The following is a 22,479-nucleotide window of genomic DNA, read 5'->3' as shown; positions in this document are numbered from 1 at the left end:
GCTGATCTACGTGTGCAACATCTGTGCTTGAATCGATGCTAATGGAAAAGTATTTGGCCATTTTGACTTCACTGACGATCTCTGACAGAACTCGATCGCTCATGAGCTCAATAAACTCCTCAACATGTTTTAGGTGAAAGATATGAAGGGGTGCCTGATCCTGCATTTCAAAATTTCTGTATGTGAGCCTTCAAAAACGGGTCAAACTCACTTATTACCTCTAAAATACCCATGTAGTTGCCATTATCAGGCCTACCAAATATATTCCTGGAGCCTCGGACAGCCAGTCCCCTCTCGAACAAAAACTTCACAACCGCCACCACTCTTATCAACACGTCGGTCCAGTAGACACACTCTGGCTCGAACTGTTTTTGCAGTTCTGTATCTATCCTAACGCCGTCAGACGCTAGTGTAACGTAAATGCTAACGCTGGTGCTCGCACTAGCTGTTGAACAAGTCTCCGTTTGTCCACCGGTCTCAGACTGCGACAAGAGCAATGGTACTGCTGCATCTTCGAGAACAGGTTTAAAAAAATTCTGACAATTTCAATGTCTTTTTTAATGCTTCTTTCTAACGGTCCTCTTTTTCTTGTTTCTTTTTTCTTTTGTGTGCTCCACTCTTTTATTTTGTCCGCCATGATGATAGCTACCGATTTTGGGCCCCTCTGCAGCTCTGGCCCCTGGGCTGCAGCCCAGCCTAGCCCTGCCTAAAGTCCGGCCCTGGTTGGGTGAGTCAATAAGGAGGAAATGGGTGGACTCCTGGTGCTCTCTGATGCTCGTACACACAAACTGTGTGCACACTTTGACCATCCGAGACCCCGAGGGACGTCTGTCAATGGCTATGATGCAGAAATGGTGAGAAATAGGCTCATAAAAAATTCCTGACTTGTAAATACCTAAAAAAATTGTGCATTAGTTACATGGTTGTTATTAGCTAAATCATATTTATCCACCAGCTGTGAAAAAGACATTAAATAATCCTCTTAAAAACAAATCTAGAAAAGTTTTTATTCCCTTAGTTTTCCATGTTAAAAAGGCCTTAGTTAAAATTGATTTTTTAAAAAAATAGTTAAAATGGATATTACCAGAAAGAACAAAATTATTTAAGTCAAAAAATCTGCGAAACTGAAACCAAATTTTTAATGTATGTCTAACAATGGGACTAAGATCTTGTCTACCAATCTTAGAAAACAAAAAGGGAAGAGGAGCTCCCAGAAAAGAAGCCAAAGAGATCACCTTTACTGAGTTCTCCCAGTCCAACCATGAATGACAGTCCTGCATATCTATACAGTGAATCCAAAAAGTAATATAACGAATATTAATTGCCCAGTAATAGAATCTAAAGTTTGGTAAAGCCAAGCCACCATCTTTTTTTAGTTTTTGCAATAAAGATTTACTCACTATTATTCCACATATATGACAAGGTCATAGAATCTATTCTATCAAAAAACGTTTTCAGGACAAAGAATGGAACAGCTTGAAACGTGTGTAAAAATTTCGGTAGAATTTTTTATGCAATTTGTTACCGAATTACCCATGTGCTCATTTACCAAATATGATAGGTGTTATCTTTCAGCTTAAACCATTTCAAAAAGGATTGATAACCATTATATATAAATGGCTATTGAATTTACAAATGATATCTAATGATAAGGTTAAATGTGCTTGGGAATTGGAACTTCAAGAGTCACTTTCAGATAATCCATGGAATAAAACTTGTCATTTAGTTAATAATTCATCTATCTGTGCCCGTCACTCCTTGATTCAGTTCAAAGTAGTGCACAGGGTGCATAAGTCAAAAGATAAACTAGCGCAGATTTTTTCTAATGTAAGTCCTACCTGTGATAGATGCAACACTGAGGTGGCTACCTTAACTCACATCTTTTGGTCCTGAATAAGGTTAAATAATTTTTGGAGAGATGTTTTTAGAACATTATCAAAAGTCATAAGTTTGGACCTACAACCTAATTCATTTACAGCAATCTTTGGGATTATTGGAAAAAGGAGAGTGAGAGAAAGAATGTGTGTATAAAAATAAGTAACAGATGGGCTACGAGGGGGAGGTGGGGCATTAGCGGAAGTTAGAGAAGTCAGCGAGTCTGAGTCAAAATGTGGTCGAAAAGTTGAAGAGCCAAAGAAATTACAGGTGGGGAGCAGTGAGAGATGGTTTCACTGAACTCCCATCGAAGAGAGGATCTAAACTTCTTCGGTGTATCTGTTACTTATTTTTATACACACATTCTTTCTCTCACTCTCCTTTTTTTTCCCTCTGTCCCTCTGAATATACCCCTTGCCCATCCTCTGGGCCCCCCCCCCACCTCCTTGTCTTTCTTCCCGGACCTCCTGTCCCATGATCCTCTTGTATCCCTTTTGCCTATCACCTGTCCAGCTCTTGGCTCCATCCCTCCCCCTCCTGTCTTCTCCTATCATTTTGGATCTCCCCCTCCCCCTCCAACTTTCAAATCCCTTACTCACTCTTCCTTCAGTTAGTCCTGACGAAGGGTCTCGGTCTGAAACGTCGACTGCACCTCTTCCTACAGATGCTGCCTGGCCTGCTGCGTTCACCAGCAACTTTTATGTGTGTTGCTTGAATTTCCAGCATCTGCAGAATTCCTGTTGTTTGAGTCGGACGTTTGATACATCTTTTAAACTTGAGCAAACTTGGCGACCTTTTATTCAATATTTTCATATGATCTAATTCTTTTTACTTTTTCGGATAATTTTTTTTCTTCTCCGCGAAGTTTTAGATTTGACCAGAAGGATTTTTCCTTTTTTTCTTAGATTAGATTAGATTATGAGGACACTCAGTCCTCATTTATTGTCATTTAGAAATGCATGCATTAAAAAATGATACAACATTCCTCCAGAATGATATCATAAGAAAACACAGGACAAACCAAAACTAAAGCTGACAAAACCACATAATTATAACATATAGTTACAACAGTACAAAGCAATACCGTAATTTGATAAAGAGCAGACCATAGGCATGGTAAAAAAAAGTCTCGAAGTCCCGATAGACTCATCATCCCACGCAGGCGGTAGAAGGGAGGAACTCTCCCTGTCATGGACCTCCAAGCACTGCCAACTTGCCGATGCAGCACCATTGGAAGCACCTGACTGCAGCGGATTCTGAGTCCGTCCGAAAACTTCGAGCCTCCGACCAGCTTCTCCGACACAGCCTCTCCGAGCACCATCCTCCGCCGAGCGCTTCAACCCTGCCCCGGCCGCCGAGCAACAAGCAAAGCTGAGGACTTGGGGCCTTCTCCTCTGGAGATTCTGGACCACACAGTAGCAGCAGCAGCGAAGCAGGCATTTTGGAAGTTTCACCAGATATTCTCCCGTGCTCTCATGTCCGTCTCCTTCAAATCAGGATTGCGCACGGCACTCTACTTGACAAATAACAGACATCACGACCGGAGTGGCTGCTGCGAGCTGCATCGTGCTGGCATCTTCTCCTCCCACCTGATTTTTAACTGTATCCTCAAAATGGACTGCCCAGTCCCCTTTTTTTTGTTGTTTTAGGTTAGTTTAGTGGGTTTTTTTCTCAATAACAGAAATCTTGAGTTTTTTTTCTAGGAAATGTTAAGAGGAGAAGTGTTTCTTTTCTTTCTTTACATTTGCTGAATACTATATATGATTTTGACAGTATATATTCCTTTCTTTGTACTATTATTGAAATAGGTATTTGAGATAACCTCTCCTCTGGTTTGTATTTATCCTTAGTCTTTTAAATCAATAAAAAAGATTGGAAGTGAGAGATAGGCTCAGCAGGGAGTCCAAGCGGCAAATGGAGTCTGGTCCAGAAAGTTGTCTGCTGCACCGGAATCCATCAGACCCACCTGTGAGCGAAAGCTGTTGGGATGTGGAGGAGGACAGAGAGTGAGTTAACTGTGGTGCTAGGATAAGGGGCTGGAGGGAGCTTACCAGATAGAAGGCCCCTCACCTCTACCTTGCTGCCATTGCCCGGACGCAGTGGGAGATATTTGATGAGTTGGTGATCAGCGGCTCCGCAGTGAACACACAAGTTGTTTCTCCACTGGTGCTCACACTTTTGGAGGCTTAAGGTAGCTCCCTGTAAATCCGTGGAGGATTTGCTGATGAGAGTCCTGCAGCTGGAAATGGTTTTGGGAATGGAACTGGGGTTCTGGCTGATGACCTGGAGTGTCGTTCTTTAAGATGCTTGTCAAGAGTGATGAGGCTTTCGAGGTAGTTGGACATCTGTGCACACAGCTCATCTTTCAAGCCATGATGGTAATGAGAGAGCAGCACTTCCTCATTCCCTTGACAGAGGCAAACTTTCCAATGCACATCCTCCCTTCCACTTGCCAGTGGTCAAAAACCCAATGCACCTCAGAGGTAAAATCTTCACATTGGTTGCAAATGGGGGGTTTTATTGTCCCTGCTGGTGGCAGCCCAGGTCAGGGCCTGCCCAGTCAAGAGAGGAATGATGAAAGTAGTTAAGACTCAATCCACAACATACAGTAATAGCTGGAGCTTGAAGTGTAAGACACACTGGGAGAGGAATTTGCAGCATTGGGCTATATACCCGTCAAAACATTCAGGAACTGGAATCCAGGGCTCCAAGGGAAGATGCAACGTTGCTGTATTGAGACTGAGAGTTGGCTGAGAGTGGTGAACAGATGGTCAATAGCTTCCTGCTGCTCCTGGATCATGTGTTCCTGTTGATGGATGACCTCCTTTAGCAAGCAAACTCTGCTGGGTCAATTGTGGGTTCATCCATCCCATAAGGAAACATAGCGGAGGCTAGAACCAAAAGCAGTGGAGATGATTTAGTGGTGAGCAATAATTAATAATAAACTGCAAAATAGCAAGGCACAAGGGGGCACAAAACAGATACTTAACTCAACAAGGTAACTGGTCTGGTTGATGCAGCATGGTTCAATGGGTGAACAAGGATTGTAGGTGCGAGCTGGGTTTAAATAGGCTGCAGGTGATGAGTTGGAAATGAACGGCAGGTGACTCCTGTTAGCTGAGTGGAGACTGGGAAGTGCCTGCCTCTGCAGGCCTGACAGAAAGTAGTGGAATGAGGCTAATTGGATAACTCCTCCAAAGAACCAACACAGGCATGGTTTGCAGAGTGGGCTCCTTCTGTGCTGTTTCCATAAGACTAGGGGCAGAATTAAGCCATTCAGACCATGGAGTCTGCTCCACCATTCCATCATGACTGATCTATTTTCCCTCTCAATCCCATTCTCCTGCTTCCTACTGTGACCTTTGACACCATTACTAATCAAGAACATACCAGAATCAGGTTTATTACCACGGACATATGTTGTGAATTGTTTTGTTTTGTGGTGGCAGTGCAGTGGAATACATAAAAGATGCTATAACTTGTAATAAGAAACATATCGTGCAAAAAGAGGGCAGAAATAGTGAGGTAGTAGTTCATGCGTTTCATCATCCATTCAGAAATCTGACGGCGGATGGGTGAAGCTGTTTCTAAAGTGATGTGTGTGTCTTCACACTCCTGTACCTCCTCTCTGATGGAAGGAATGAGGAGAGGGCATGTCCTGGGTGGTGGAGGCTGCTTTTTTTGAGGCATTTCCTTTTGAAGATGCCTTTGATGGTGTGGAGGTTAGTGCCCATGATGGAGTTGGCCGAGCAGCTTTTTCCAATCCTGTGTAGTAGCCCCTCCGTACCACGTGTAAACCAACAATCTAGAATGCTGTCCTTGATACACCTATAGAAGTCTGCTGAGGTCTTTAGTGACATACCAAATTTCCTCAGACTGCTAATTAAGTATAGTTGTATTAATATTTCAAGCCCAGGATAAACCTTCTCAGATGTTGACAATAGAATGTTAAAAACTGCATGTGAAGATGCTGTGCAGTTATGGACTAAGGTGGTAGCCTGCCTTCATTCCGTGTTGCAGTCTACTTCAGCTTCTTGGGGAAGCGGCCATCAGAAGCAGAGTGTTCAAGCTCAGCAGTGCAGTAAGCGTGCTGGTATTTGAGCGAGACAAAGCAGATCCCTGCAGGCCAATGCCCCCAACAATTCTACTCGTTAACGTTCAATCACTAGAGAATAAGCTAGATCACCCATATCTGCGTCTGAACCAGTGGGAGATGAGGGACTGCTACACAGCACACTTGTCCTGACAGAAACATGGCTCCAGGATATCATTCCAGACTTGGCCATCCAGGTAGTAGGCCTAATCTCCTTTCAGGTGGACAGGAACACAGCAACCTTCGACAAGGACCACAAAGGAGGCCTATGTGATCATTAGGTTAACTGTGGAATTGGTCACTGGCTGCATAGGAAAATGCATTGAGGATGTAACTGCCAGGCAAACCAGAAACCATGGCTGACTGTGGATTCGTGCACTGCTTAGGGATCGGGGCACTGCCTTCTGATGGGGAGACAGGACAACTCAGCTCTCCCGTGACATCAGGAAAGCAAAACGCTTGTCACAGAAACCCAGACACCTTTGTGGCACCAGGGACACGCGGTGCATTCATAACTGATAACAGGTCCACCCTGCACGTCAATGATTCATTCCTGATAGACAGAATTCCTCCAGCGATTGAACGTTAACGAGTAGAACAGCTGGGAGCATTGATGCAATGGATAATGTGACATCGAATGTGAATGTGAAAGCCCCCTCTTCTCCTGAAGAACAGGCACTCTGCCTGGATGCAGCCGAGGTGAGGAGGATCCTAGCCAGGGTAAATCTACGAAAGCTGCAGGCCGGATAACACACCTGGCCAGGTACTGAAGAACTGTGTGGCCCATCACAGACAGCTTTAATATCTCTCTTAAACAGTCCACTGTCCCTGCAGGCTTCAAGGCAGTCACCATCTTTCTGGTGTCCAAAAGAACAATGGTAGCTGGCCTAAGCTATTACTGCCCAGTGGCTTTGACTTCAACAATCATGAACTGTTTTGAACAGCTGGTAATAGATCATATGAAATCCCACCTACCAGCTACATTGAATCCTTTCCAGTTTGCCTACTCAAACCAGTCCACTGATGATGCCATAGACTTGGCCCTCCACTCTGTCCTGTCCCACTTTGAATACAATGCCTCACATGCCAGGGTGTTGTTTATCGACTTCAGCTTGGTGTTTAACATAATCATCAGTCAGAGGCTGGAGGGTAAGCTGTCCTCGTTGGGACTCAACAACCCTCTCTGATACCGGACTTCTTGATAGAAAGTGCAAGTTGGCAGCAATTTCTCAGCTCCATCACTGTCAGCACTGGTGCCCCCCCACCCCCCATCCAGGGCCGTGTGCCCAGCCTGCTGCTGACTCGTGACTGCTGTCTGATCCAGCTCGAACCGCATCGTCAAGTTTGCTGATGATGCAGTGAGTCAGCAGACAGAGAGACCGTCGAGAGGCTGGTCAAATGGTGTGAGACAACAATCTGACTCGGTGTAGCAAGACAGAAGAGGTGATTGTGGAGTTCAGGAAGGCGCGGGTGACCACTCCCCATTTCACATCAGTGTCCCTGCCACAGAGAGAGAGGTGTGCATGAGTTCCTTGGTGTGTCTGTCATGGCTGATCTACTCTGGTTCCACACCTCCTCACTAGTCAAGAAACCAAAGCAGCGTCTACACTTTTTGAGGAAATGGAGACGTGCAAGGATCCCGGCGCCCATTCTAACAACTTTCTACAGGAGCACCATCGAGAGCGCCCTGTCTAGCTGCATCACTGTGTGGTATGGAGGCTGCAAGGCATCTACAGAGGACAGTGAAAACCTCCGAGAAGATCAACGGGATCTTTCCCCCCTCCCCCACCCATTCATGACATTTACAGGGAGCGTTGTGGTTGAAGGGCCCAAAGCATTGCTGAGAATGCCTACCACCTGCCCACACTCACTTTGACCCACCACCAGCAGGAAGGAGGTCCAGAAGCATCATGACTAGGACTGCCCGACTGGTAACAGCTTCTTCCCTCAGGCTGTCAGAGTAATGAATACCTCCCCATTTCCGTGGCCTCCTCACTGGGCCAGCGAGCTGTTTACCGTTTACAAGTGCCGTACACTAAATGCATTTTTAAATGATTTATTTTATTTTCTAGTAGCAATACAGTGCAGAGTAGGCCCTTGCAGCCACACAACCCCACTGAACTAACCTAATCATAGAACAATCCACAATGGCTGAGAGTTACAATGAACTAACCTAATCACAGAACAATCCACAGTGACCATTTAATCTCCCTGGGCTGTCCTTTGACTCTGGGAGGAAACCTAGCAATTCCAAGGACAGGAATGCTTACAGAGCAGCGCTGGGAATGAACTCAGGACTCCAGAATGCCCCAAGCTGTATTAGTGTTGCACTAACTGCCATGCTACCGTGTAATGATTTATGTGCTGCGTATGATAAATGTTTTGCGGGTGCACCGTGCTCCAGAGGAATATCGTTTCGTTTGATTGTGTATGTGTACAGTCAGATGACAATAAACTTGCACTAGAACTTGAGGAACTTGGCACTGCTCACCCTTTCCACTGCTGACCCATCGATAAGCACTAGTGTATGTCCTCTTGACTTCCCCTTCCTGGCATCTACAATCAATCCCTTGGTCTTACTAACATTGAGTGCAAAGCTGCTGCGGTGATCTCACTCAACCAGCTGACCTATCTGACTCCTTTATGCCCCCTCACCACCTTCTGAAACTCTGCCAGCAACTGTTGTGTCATCAGTGAATTTATCGAGCAGTTTTATAGTTTCATTTAATATCGGAGAATGTATACAATATACATCCTGAAATTCTTGCTCTTTGCAGACATCCACGAAAACAGAAGGGTACCCCGAAGTAGGAGTGACAGTAAAAACATTAGAACCCCAAAGCCCCCCAGACCCCCTCCCACACACAAGCATCAACCATCCCCCTCCCCCCTATATCAGCAGCCTCCACCCATTTGAGCTGTGTCCAGCCACACAGCCGTGGGTGTAGAGCGATGGGCTAAGCATGCAAGCTTAAGGTGCAACAATGTTGATGATCAGCAAGGAGGGGTATTTCTTCTGATCCGCATTTGTGGTAGTCTGTTGATGAGGAACTCAAGGATCAATTGTAGAGAGAGGGTCAACCTCCGTTGTAAATATACCAAATAACTCGGCTGTCACGGCTATTATTTGATCTGCCACTGAATGGAAGTCTTGCATTTAAGAATTTTTATTTGAGTTTAGGCTTGGTTCTGCTGTAGGAATATTTAGACCATGAGACAATAAGACATAGGTGTAAAATTAGGCCATTCAGCCCATCAAGTCTGCTCTACCATTTCATCATGGCTGATCCATTTCTCTCTTAACCCCATTCTCATGCCTTCTCCCCATAAACTTTCACGCTTTGACTTATCACCTCCACCACCATTAAAGCATCCAGTGACCTGGCCCCCACAGTCACCTGTGGCAACAAATTCCACAGATTCAGCACTCTCTGGATAAAGAGGTTCCCCCACATCTCTGTCCTTCTATTTTGAGATTGTGCCTCTAGTTTGAGACTCCCCCCACCAAAGGAAACATCCCCTTCATCCATTCTATCTAGAACTTTCCGTAGGCTTCAATGAGATCCCCTCTCATTCTTCTAAATTTCAGTGAGTACAGACCCAGAGCTGGTATCTTTCCTGTAATACCTTGTAAAGTAACAAAGATGTATTTGTTCCTTGGGGTGCATTTGACTGCTGATCAATTGTTTTTCTCTTTTGGCCGTGTACACACTGAGGAATAACAGAATATATGCTGAGATTGTGACATTGAAGAATTACCTTGTGATTTAAACTCTTTATCACTACAGGTGTTTACTATGAGCCTAATTGCAATAATTTTACGTTTAACCATGGAGTCCTAGTAGTGGGATACGGAAGCGAAAATGGAGAGAACTATTGGATTGTTAAAAACAGGTATATATATTGGAACAGCACACATCAAAGCCTAAACATGTGAACAATTATAGCCACTGCATAGAGAGAGGATAAACTATTCAAACAGTTCTTAGATTTGTCAAATGTACTTCAATGTTCCAGAGCGAAAAGAAATATTTCAATTTCTCCACTGTATATTTCCTCCTTAAAACACAGAGTGTGAAATAAATGTTAATTACATAATGAAGCCCATTTGGAAAAGGATGAGGTTACTTTTAAGGCAGGTGGAGATGGGCAACAGTGTATTATACGAATACAAAATATCGTAACAAAATCAGGCCATTCAGCCCACTGAGTCAGCTGTGGCATACAATGATGGCTGAATTTGTTTTCAGTCCAATTCCTCTGCCTTCACTCCATGAACCTTAACCACTTCTTACCAATCGAAAACTTATAAATCTCTGTCTTAAGTACACCCAATTATTGGCCTCCATAGCCATCTATGGCAATGGAGTCAGTTAAAGTCTAAAGACACTGCCAATGATTTTTGCCACAATTTGGTTTTGGTCTGCCAGATTGAAGTAGAAAATGATCTGTGATGTATTTTCACTCTCAGACACCACTCCCTTTCAAGGTTCCTTCCTGAAACCGTTCTTGTTTTGGATACTCAAAGAACCTCTGCGTTTGGCAGTTCTGATGTTCACATTTCGTATGAGCAGCACCTACTGTATCACACCATTGACTCTTGTATCATGATTAAATTGGAGAAATCAGCCTGGATTGGGATGGTGAAGTTCAATGTCCATTCTGTGATATAACAAGTAAATTGGAATCAAAGTCTCCATGTCCATGATTACCAAAGAAACATTATCATCCTATTGGTCTTGTGGAGTCCCACCTGCTAAATCCTTTTGTCCTCCGTCTTTCAATGTCAGTCTTGTAGGGGAATCCAGCCTTGATCCTGAAACAGACCCGTTCATTGGCATGGGAGCCAGTTCCATTATAAAGGGCACAAACTGAGACAGAGTGACTTGAACAAGTCCTTCCCCAGTGATTACTCCTCAGATTTAGACATTTAGGAAGGCTTGTACCGATTGTTTTATAAATAACAAATGCAATTTGGCTAGAATTGACTCAAATTTTAATTTATTTTATCCTCAGCTTTGGCATCTGGTGGGGAGACCATGGGTACATCAAGATGGCCAAGGACAGGAACAACAACTGTGCTATTGCTAACTATGCAGTTTATCCTCTGGTTTAGGACAGAGGGATTATCATCTTTGCAAAACAACACATATAGGACTTTCTGCAACATTTAAATGCTTCTGCATAATGGTGTTTGGATGTTCGTTTATTACCGTGAATCATGAGTAAATTCTAATTTCCAGCACATAGGCTCTGAATTATCCTTTGTCATTGCATTTGAATTATTTGTTTCAGTTTTGGTGTAACTCATATTGAGCCCATCATTAATTATGATATTAATTATTGACAGGCTGAGAACCAAATGACATTAAATACTGTTATATGATAATTCTACCTTGGACACCATTCTACCTAATCTGTGATGAAAAAAGTGCATCAGGTGCCATTTTGATTTTAACATTGACTTTGGGTTTTACATTGCCAACACTATTCCCAGACACATTGGAGATGTCGGGTTATCCAACCATCCACAAAGTTCACTGGGTACACTGTTGTTAGTAACTGAGATAATTTTATCTGCATAGTTGTCAAGAGCTACCCTCCACTCACTGCAGATTTGTGGAGAAATTATCCTGCTTTTCTTGGAAAATATTGCAATTTTTTTTGCTTTTATTTCTGTTTTCTCTAATTTTTAACTAGACCAGCTCCTTAGTATAAAATATCTGGGGTGACTGTGCAATTATCTGCTTTCTGCGAACACATTTGAAAAATTTGGCCTATCTTCAACTCCGTGGCTGACACTAATTGGTCCGTATTCAACCCCTTGTGGTCATTGACGGAATTTACCTCTCCTCCTGTGTAGCTACTTTCGACGAATGGTGTATGTACAGAGGATTAAAATGGGTTATTTGTCAAATACTTTCGAACCAAAGTGCTTAGCTTGGGATAAGGTAATGCATTTACCTTAAGATTCATAAGATTCCCCCAATATCCTTTACCGGTTTAAATTTATTTTTAAATTGATTAACCCCTTATGGGGCTTCACAGTCTGATGAGAAATGTTGAGGAGATTGTCAGTTGTCCAGTAGAGCTCTGTAAAAAATGTTTAAAAACCTGTGAATTAGGTCCTTTGTGGGAAATTTAGTATTGTAGTGCAACGTGCAGAGTAGCCTGACTGCTGATTGCTTGCCTACCCCTTTGCTGACTGTGGGATCTGGTTATCTATGAGTTACTTCTGCGCAAATGTAGTTCTACTTACACAATTAATTGAAACCAATATATTTACTGGATTTTGACAAAACAGTCCATAGAAATTCAAGATTTATTCAATTTGTCTTATTGAATTTCAGGGTTGTATATGGTGACTTATGTGTATATTGATAATAAAATTGACTTTGCACTTGCTACTAGCATTTTGCTTCGTTTAGCAACTAGCTTTTTACTTTTGATTAGCTACTAAGCCTGGTGGAATGGTTTCTAAAGCCAGGAGAAGGGGAAATATGTGTTACTGGTGCATTAAAACTTTGGGCAGATTGGGGCTTCTCAGCAACGGCTGGCAGCTCATCAAGGACAATGAAAATTCTGATGTCAAAGCTCTGCTGCCTTGCAGCCGTACCCACTCCTGAGGAAGTCTTTGGGAGTAAACCCTGAGGGGAAATCCAGAGCTGCACCTCTTAAGGAAGTCCTATAGTGAGTTCAACACTAACTGACAACTCTTGTGATGCTCTTGGTGCCAATCTGATTGGTCTCTGTTGCTCCTTTAGATTCCTCAGCTGTGTGGAGAGCGGCAGCTTGCCGTATGAGCAACAATTTGCTCTGCATATTGTACTGTCCAGGCTTGCATATCATGTAGACAGTTGAGACACAATATCCATGCTCGTCACCACCAATGTAGAGCCTCATTAACCTCCACTGTAACTATCTCCAGTGCCCTGGCTCCATAGATGTATGTGTCAATGAATTCCGCAGATTCACCACCATCTGACTAAAGTGATTCCTCCTCATCTCTGTTCTAAAGGAATTTCATAGTCATAGTCATACTTTATTGATCCCGGGGAAAATTGGTTTTCATTACAGTTGCACCATAAATAATAAATAGTAATAGAACCATAAATAGTTACATAGTAATATGTAAATTATGCCAGTAAATTATGAAATAAGTCCAGGACCATATTGGCTCAGGGTGGCTGACCCTCCAAGGGAGGAGTTGTAAAGTTTGATGGCCACGGGCAGGAATGACTTCCTATGACGCTCTGTGCTGCATCTTGGTGGAATGAGTCTCTGGCTGAATGTACGCCTGTGCCCATCCAGTACATTATGTATTGGATGGGAGACATTGACCAAGATGGCATGCAACTTGGACAGCATCCTCTTTTCAGACACCATCATCAGAGAGTCCAGTTCCATCCCCACAACATCACTGGCCTTACGAATGAGTTTGTTGATTCTGTTGGTGTCTGCTACCCTCAGCCTACTGCCCCAGCACACAACAGCAAGCATAATAGCACTGGCCACCACAGACTCATAGAACATCCTCAGCATCGTCTGGCAGATGTTAAAGGACCTCAGTCTCCTCAGGAAATAGAGACTGCTCTGACCCTTCTTGCAGACAGCCTCAGTGTTCTTTGACCAGTCCAGTTTATTGTCAATTCGTATCCCCAGGTATTTATAATCCTCCACCATGTCCACACTGACCCCCTGGATGGAAACAGGGGTTACCGGTACCTTAGCTCTCCTCAGGTCTACCACCAGTTCCTTAGTCTTTTTCACATTAAGCTGCAGATAATTTCCTTCTACTCTGATGCTGTACCCTCTGGTCTTAGAGTCCACTACTAAAGGAAACATCCTCTCCCTATCCTCTGTATGTATGGCTTTCTATATTTGATAGGTTTCAATGAGATCCTCCTTCATTCTTCTAAACTCCAGTGTTTACAGGCCCAGATCTAGCAAACCCTCATCATTTCTTAACTCTTTCATTTCTGGGATAATTCTTGTCAAACTCTGAACCATCTCCAATGCCAGCTGGAACTTGATAGAGGAACGTAGCTGCGTGCTGGACATTTGAGGTGTTGATTCTCTGCAAAGTTTTAAATTTTGTGTCCTGGTAGCCTACTGGAAATGAAGTACTGTTCCGAAGGTCAGAGTTAGGTCTTGATGACTGTAGGAAGCTGATCACAGGGAAAATAGAAACATAGAAACATAGAAACATAGAAAATAGGTGCAGGAGTAGGCCATTCGGCCCTTCGAGCCTGCACCGCCATTTATTATGATCATGGCTGATCACCCAACTCAGAACCCCGCCCCAGCCTTCCCTCCATACACCCTGACCCCCATAGCCACAAGGGCCATATCTAACTCCCTCTTAAATATAGCCAATGAACTGGTCTCAACTGTTTCCTGTGGCAGAGAATTCCACAGATTCACCACTCTCTGTGTGAAGAAGTTTTTCCTAATCTTGGTCCTAAAAGGCTTCCCCTCTATCCTCAAACTGTGACCCCTCGTTCTGGACTTCCCCAACATCGGGAACAATCTTCCTGCATCCAGCCTGTCCAATCCCTTTAGGATCTTATACGTTTCAATCAGATCCCCCCTCAATCTTCTAAATTCCAACGAGTACAAGCCCAGTTCATCCAGTCTTTCTTCATATGAAAGTCCTGCCATCCCAGGAATCAATCTGGTGAACCTTCTTTGTACTCCCTCTATGGCAAGGATGTCTTTCCTCAGATTAGGGGACCAAAACTGCACACAGTACTCCAGGTGTGGTCTCACCAAGGCCTTGTACAACTGCAGTAGTACCTCCCTGCTCCTGTACTCGAATCCTCTCGCTATAAATGCCAGCATACCATTCGCCTTTTTCACCGCCTGCTGTACCTGCATGCCCACTTTCAATGACTGGTGTATAATGACACCCAGGTCTCGTTGCACCTCTCCTTTTCCTAATCGGTCACCATTCAGATAATAATCTGTTTTCCTATTTTTGCCACCAAAGTGGATAACTTCACATTTATCCACATTAAATTGCATCTGCCATGAATTTGCCCACTCACCCAACCTATCCAAGTCACCCTGCATCCTCTTAGCATCCTCCTCACAGCTAACACTGCCACCCAGCTTCGTGTCATCCGCAAACTTGGAGATGCTGCATTTAATTCCCTCATCCAAGTCATTAATATATATTGTAAACAACTGGGGTCCCAGCACTGAGCCTTGCGGTACCCCACTAGTCACCGCCTGCCATTCTGAGAAGGTCCCGTTTATTCCCACTCTTTGCTTCCTGTCTGCTAACCAACTCTCCACCCACACCAATACCTTACCCCCAATACCGTGTGATTTAAGTTTGCACACTAATCTCCTGTGTGGGACCTTGTCAAAAGCCTTCTGAAAATCCAAATATACCACATCCACTGGTTCTCCCCTATCCACTCTACTAGTTACATCCTCAAAAAATTCTATGAGATTCGTCAGACATGATTTTCCTTTCACAAATCCATGCTGACTTTGTCCGATCATTTCACCGCTTTCCAAATGTGCTGTTATCACATCCTTGATAACTGACTCCAGCAGTTTCCCCACCACCGACGTTAGGCTAACCGGTCTATAATTCCCCGGTTTCTCTCTCCCTCCTTTTTTAAAAAGTGGAGTTACATTAGCCAGCCTCCAATCCTCAGGAACTAGTCCAGAATCTAACGAGTTTTGAAAAATTATCACTAATGCATCCACTATTTCTTGGGCTTCTTCCTTAAGCACCCTGGGATGCAGACCATCTGGCCCTGGGGATTTATCTGCCTTCAATCCCTTCAATTTACCTAACACCACTTCCCTACTAACATGTATTTCGCTCAGTTCCTCCATCTCACTGGACCCTCTGTCCCCTACTATTTCTGGAAGATTATTTATGTCCTCCTTAGTGAAGACAGAACCAAAGTAATTATTCAATTGGTCTGCCATGTCCTTGCTCCCCATAATCAATTCACCTGTTTCTGTCTGCAGGGGACCTACATTTGTCTTTACCAGTCTTTTCCTTTTTACATGTCTATAAAAGCTTTTACAGTCCGTTTTTATGTTTCCTGCCAGTTTTCTCTCATAATCTTTTTTCCCCTTCCTAATTAAGCCCTTTGTCCTCCTCTGCTGAACTTTGAATTTCTCCCAGTCCTCAGGTGAGCCACTTATGCTTCTTCTTTGGAATTGATACTATCCCTAATTTCTCTTTACAGCCACGGGTGCACTACCTTCCTTGATTTATTCTTTTGCCAAACTGGGATGAACAATTGTTGTAGTTCATCTATGCAACCTTTAAATGCTTGCCATTGCATATCCACCGTCAATCCTTTAAGTGTCATTTGCCAGTCTATCTTAGCTAATTCACGTCTCATACCTTCAAAGTTACCCCTCTTTAAGTTCAGAACCTTTGTTTCTGAATTAACTCTGTCACTCTCCATCTTAATGAAGAATTCCACCATATTATGGTCACTCTTACCCAAGGGGCCTCTCACGACAAGATTGCTAATTAACCCTTCCTCATTGCTCAAAACCCAGTTCAGAATAGCCTGCTCTCTTGTTGGTTCCTCGACATGTTGGTTAAAAAAAACCATCCCACATACATTCCAAGAAATCCTCTTCCTCAGCACCTTTACCAATTTGGTTCACCCAATCTACATGTAGATTGAAGTCACCCATTATAACTGCTGTTCCTTTATTGCACACATTTCTAATTTCCTGTTTAATACCATCTCCGACCTCATTACTACTGTTAGGTGACCTGTACACAACTCCCACCAGCGTCTTCTGCCCCTTAGTGTTACGCAGCTCTACCCATATCGATTCCACATCTTCCCGGCTTATGTCCTTCCTTTCTATTGCGTTAATCTCTTCTTTAACCAGCAACGCCACCCCACCTCCCCTTCCTTCATGTCTATCCCTCCTGAATATTGAATATCCCTGAGCGTTGAGCTCCCATCCCTGGTCACCCTGGAGCCATGTCTCTGTGATCCCAACTATATCATAGTCATTAATACCAATCTGCACTTCCAATTCATCCACCTTATTACGAATGCTCCTTGCATTGACACACAAAGCCTTCAGGCGCTCTTTTACAACTCTCTTAGCCCTTATACAATTATGCTGAAAAGTGGCCCTTTTTAATGCTTTTCCTGGATTTGTCAGCCTGCCACTTTTACTTTTCTCCATAGTACTTTTTGTTTCTACCCTCACTTTACACCCCTCTGTCTCTCTGCACTGGTTCCCATCCCCCTGTAGTGAACTAACCTCCTCACGCCTAGCCTCTTTAATTTGATTCCCACCCCCCAACCATTCTAGTTTAAAGTCACCTCAGTAGCCCTCACTAATCTCCCTGCCAGGATATTGGTCCCCCTAGGATTCAAGTGCAACCCGTCCTTTTTGTACAGGTCATGCCTGCGCCAAAAGAGGTCCCAATGATCCAAAAACTTGAATCCCTGCCCCCTGCTCCCATCCCTCAGCCACGCATTTATCCTCCACCTCATCGCTTTCCTACTCTCACTGTCGCGTGGCACAGGCAATAATCCCGAGATTACTACCTTTGCGGTCCTTTTTCTCAACTCCCTTCCTAGCTCCCTATATTCTCCTTTCAGGACCTCATCCCTTTCCCTACCTATGTCATTGGTACCTATATGTACCACGACCTCTGGCTCCTCACCCTCCCACTTCAGGATATCTTGGACACAATCAGAAATATCCCGGACCCTGGCACCAGGGAGGCAAACTACCATCCGGGTCTCTGGACTGTGTCCACAGAATCGCCTATCTGACCCCCTTACTATCGAGTCCCCTATCACAACTGCCCTCCTCTTCCTTGCCCTACCCTTCTGAGCTACAGGGCCGGACTCTGTGCCGGAGGCACGGCCACTGTCGCTTCCCCCGGGTAAGCTGTCTCCCCCAACAGTACTCAAACAGGAGTACCTGTTGTTAAGGGGCACAGCCACCGGGGTACTCCCTATTACCTGACCTTTCCCCTTCCCCCTCCTAACCGTGACCCACTTGTCTGCCTCCCGTGGCCCCGGCGTGACCACCTGCCTGCAACTCCTCTCTATCACCTTCTCACTCTCCCTGACCAGACGAAGGTCATCGAGCTGCAGCTCCAGTTCCCTAACGCGGTCCCTTAGGAGCTGCATCTTGATGCACTTGGCGCAGATGTAGACGTTCGGGAGGCTTGGAGACTCCAGGGCCTCCCACATCCGACACCGAGAACAGCAAACTGCCCTCACACTCATACTGCCCCTCTCCTCAAATAACAACAGAAAATGAATGCCAAACCTTCCTCGCCTGTTTCCGCCTAAGCCCGTTGAGCCGAAGCCCTTAAGTCTTCACTCTGCTCCCAGCTCACTCCGCAGCCCGCAAACTATGCTGCCCGCTCTATGAGGCTCTGTTCCTTTTAAATCTGCCGCACTGCACAGCCCGACGTCACACGCCTGCGCAGTCAAGTGACAACAGACTGGCAGCTTAGGATCTCTCTCACAGAGTGATGGAGGTGTCCTACGAAGGGGAATCACTCATTATGCCTTCATTGTCACAGTCTGAGCAGTGAGTACAATGCACCAATCTGAACGTTACTGGTTGAAGAAAAAATCATATGTGGTGTTTTGGATATCGAGGAAGGAGTGACGAAAGGGCAGGTATTGCATGTCCTGTGGTTGCACAATAGAATGCTGTGGGAAAAGAAATCATTATTGGTGGAGAGGAACTAGGGTTATGAATTGAACAATATCTTTGAAATACTGAAAGGGGAGGTCAAGGTATGAGTTGACTTGTGGAGCTACCATGTTGGATGTTTCAGGGGTAATCTGTCAAATAGGAAGGCTAGTTGTTAGGAAATTGAGAATCTTGGACAATATACCATGTTACTTCCTCACACTACCTGCCCCTCCACCTATCTTCATATTATCCACTAACGTGGCCCCAGAGCCATCAATTTCATCACCCAAATCATTGACATAGAATGTAAAAAGAAGCGGTCCCAACACAGATCAGTGTGGAACACCACTAGTCACCGGCAGCCAATATGAAAAGTATCCCTGCCAATCAGCCAATGCTCTATGATGCTAATATCTGCCCAGTAAAGTAACAAAGATATATTTTGCTCCTTGGATGCATTTGACTTCTGATCAACTTGTTTTATCTAAAGGCAGTGTACACACGGAGGAATAACAGAATACATGCTGAGATTGTGACGTCTAATAATAACCTTGTGATTTAAACTCTTTATCACTACAGGTGTTTACTATGAGCCGAATTGCAATAATTTTGAACCTAACCATGGAGTCCTAGCAGTGGGATACGGAAGCGAAAATGGAGAGAACTATTGGATTGTTAAAAACAGGTATATATATCAGAACAACACACATCAAAACCTAAACATGTGAACAATTATAGCCACTGCATAGAGAGAGGATAAACTATTCAAACAGTTCTTAGATTTATCAAATGTACTTCAATGTTCCAGAGCGAAAAGAAATATTTCAAAATCTCCAACGTATATTTTCTCCGTATAATGAAGATTGTGAAATAAATGTTAATTTTTTACAAAATGAAGCCCATTTGGAAAAGGATGAGGTTACTTTTAAGGCAGGTGGAGATGGGCAACAGTGTATTATACGAATACAAAATATCGTAACAAAATCAGGCCATTCAGCCCACTGAGTCAGCTGTGGCATACAATGATGGCTGAATTTGTTTTCAGTCCAATTCCTCTGCCTTCACTCCATGAACCTTAACCCCCTCTTACCAGTCAAAAACGTATAAATCCCTGTCTTAAGTACACCCAATTATTGGCCTCCATAGCCGTCTGAGGCAATGGAGTCAGTTAAAGTCTAACCACACTGCCAATGATTTTTGCCACAGTTTGGTTTTGGTCTGCCAGATTGAAGTAGAAAATGATCTGTGATGTATTTTCCCTCTCAGACACCACTCCCTTTCAAGGTTCCTTCCTGAAACTGTTCTTGTTCTGGATACTCAAAGAACCTCTGCGTTTGGCAGTTCTAATGTTCACATTTCGTATGAGCAGCACCTACTGTATCACACCATTGACTCTTGTATCATGATTAAATTGGAGAACTCAGCCTGGATTGGGATTGTGAAGTTCAATGTCCATTCTGTGATATAACAAGTAAATTGGAATCAAAGTCTCCATGTCCATGATTACCAAAGAGACATTATCAACCTATCGGTCTTGTGGAGTCCCACCTGCTAAATCCTTTTGTCCTCCGTCTTTCAATGTCAGTCTTATAGGGGAATCCAGCCTTGATCCTGAAACAGACCCGTTCATTGGCATGGGAGCCAGTTCCATTGTAAAGGGCACAAACTGAGACAGAGTGACTTGAACAAGTCCTTCCCCAGTGATTACTCCTCAGATTTGGACATTTAGGAAGGCTTGTATCGATTATTTTATAAATAACAAATATAATTTGACTAGATTTGACTCAAATTTTAATTTATTTTATCCTCAGCTTTGGCATCTGGTGGGGAGACCATGGGTACATCAAGATGGCCAAGGACAGGAACAACAACTGTGCTATTGCTAGCTTTGCAGTTTATCCTCTGGTTTAGGACAGAGGGATTATCATCTTTGCAAAGCAAAACATATAAGATTTTCTGCAACATTAAATGCTTCTGCATAATATTGTTTGGATGTTCGTTTATTGCCGTGAATCATGAGTTAATTCTAGTTTCCAGCACATAGTCTTTGAATTATGCTTTGTTGTTGCATCTGAATTATTCATTTCAGTTTTGGTGTCACTTATATTGAGCCCATCATTAATTATGATATTAATTATCAACAGGCCAAGAGCCAAATGACAATTAAATACTGTTATATAATAATTCTACCTTGGACACCATTCTACCTAATCTGTGATGAGAAAAGTGCCATTTTGATTTTAACATTGACTTTGGGTTTTACATTGCCAACACTATTCCCAGACACATTGGAGATGTCCGGTTATCCAACCATCCACAAAGTCCACTGGGTACACTGTTGTTAGTAACTGAGATAATTTTATCTGCATAGTTGTCAGGAGCTACCCTCCACTCACCACAAGCTTGTGAAGAAATTATCCTGATTTTCTTGGAAAACATTGCAAATTTAGTTTTGCTTTTACTTCTGTTTTCTCTAATCTTTAACTAGACCAAGTTCTCAGTGTAAATTGTTTGAGGTTGCTGTGCAATCATCTGCTTTCTGTGAACCCATTCAAATGATTTCCCCTATCTTCAGCTCTGTGGCTGACACTGATTAGTCCGTATTCCTTGATGGAATTTACCTCTCCTCTTGTGTAATTACTTTCAATGAACTGTGTATGTACAGAGAATAAAATGGGTTATTTGTCAAATACTCTTGAACCAAAGTGCTTAACTTGGGATAAGGTAATTTTTTTTTTATTTCAAAATATACTTTATTCAAAAATAAATATATACAATAAACCATTCAATAACTTTTCATCCTTTACATACGTTTCCATTATACTCAGTAAAATACCCGTGTTTATAGCCACCCACGTGGCACTCCAGTAGTTCTGCTCTTGGGATAAGGTAATGCATTTAAATACATTAAAATATTGGTATTTTCATAAGATTCTCCCAATATCTCTTACTGGTTTAATTTTATTTTTAAACCCACTAACACGTTACGGGGCTACACAATCTGATGAGAAATGTTGAGGAGATTGTCAGTTATCCAGTAGAGCTCTGTAAAAATGTTTAAAAACCTGTGAATTAGGTTCTTTATGGGAAATTTAGTATTGTAATCAAACATGCAGAGTAGCCCGACAGCTGATTACTTGTTGACTGTGTGATGTGGTTATGTATGAGTTACTTTTGCACAAAGGTAATTTTAGTTATACAATTAATTGAATGCAATATATATTAGAACTTTTGACAAAATAGTCCATAGAAATTCGAGATTTATTCCATTTTTCATATTGAATCTCAGGTTTGTATCTGTTGACATACAGTTCTATAAAAAGTATTCACCCCCTTGGATGTTTTCTTGTTATGTTGTTTTGCGACATTGAAGTACAGTGGATTTAATTTGAACACAAGGAAATCTGCAGATGCTGGAAATTCAAGCAACACCCACAAAATGCTGGTGGAACACAGCAGGCGAGACAGCATTCATAGGAAGAAGCACTGTCGACGTTTCAGGCCGAGATCCTTCGTCAGGACTGAAAGAAGAGTGTTACGTACCCCGTAACTGGGTTGCCAAACCAGCAGAAATGGATCACTCAGTTGGAGTCTGGATTACTAGAACTAAGAAAGTTTTATTAAAGAAACAAACAACACAGTAATCGAAAGGATAATAAACGCAACAGTTCAGCAATGATAAACACACATGTGCACAGAATTAAGATAACAGCATCAATCAAGCTCTATCGTTGTCTAGGGGTAAATGACCAATTTCAAAGTGACACAAAGTCCAGTTCAATTTAGTTCAGTTCGCAGTAATCGTTGCCATGGCGATGGACAACATGGGGGGAGAGAGAGAG

The 22,479-nt window shown here is 43.2% G+C and overlaps 1 protein-coding gene across 3 annotated transcripts in view; it reads left to right on the top strand.

Annotated features, from left to right (window-relative positions):
- The window catches only part of LOC140188300 (cathepsin L2-like), a 51,575-nt gene extending 30,233 nt beyond the window's left edge, over positions 1-21,342 (top strand). The window contains exons 7-8 of one of the 3 annotated variants that reach the window (XM_072244406.1): positions 19,217-19,322; positions 20,449-21,342. In XM_072244406.1, the coding sequence (XP_072100507.1) occupies positions 19,217-19,322; positions 20,449-20,548 (206 nt within the window). In that variant the 3' untranslated portion in view covers positions 20,549-21,342. Of the gene's footprint in view, positions 1-9,756; positions 9,863-10,984; positions 12,372-19,216; positions 19,323-20,448 lie in introns of those variants that run through there. The other 2 variants (XM_072244408.1, XM_072244407.1) reach the window with 2 other exon arrangements.
- The last annotated feature ends 1,137 nt before the right edge of the window (positions 21,343-22,479 follow it).

Source organism: Mobula birostris, chromosome 26, assembly GCF_030028105.1.
Source record: "Mobula birostris isolate sMobBir1 chromosome 26, sMobBir1.hap1, whole genome shotgun sequence".
Classification (NCBI taxonomy): Eukaryota; Metazoa; Chordata; class Chondrichthyes; order Myliobatiformes; family Myliobatidae; genus Mobula; species Mobula birostris.
The sequence above is the reverse complement of the archived record's forward strand: the minus strand, read 5'-3'. Positions and strand labels throughout refer to the sequence as shown.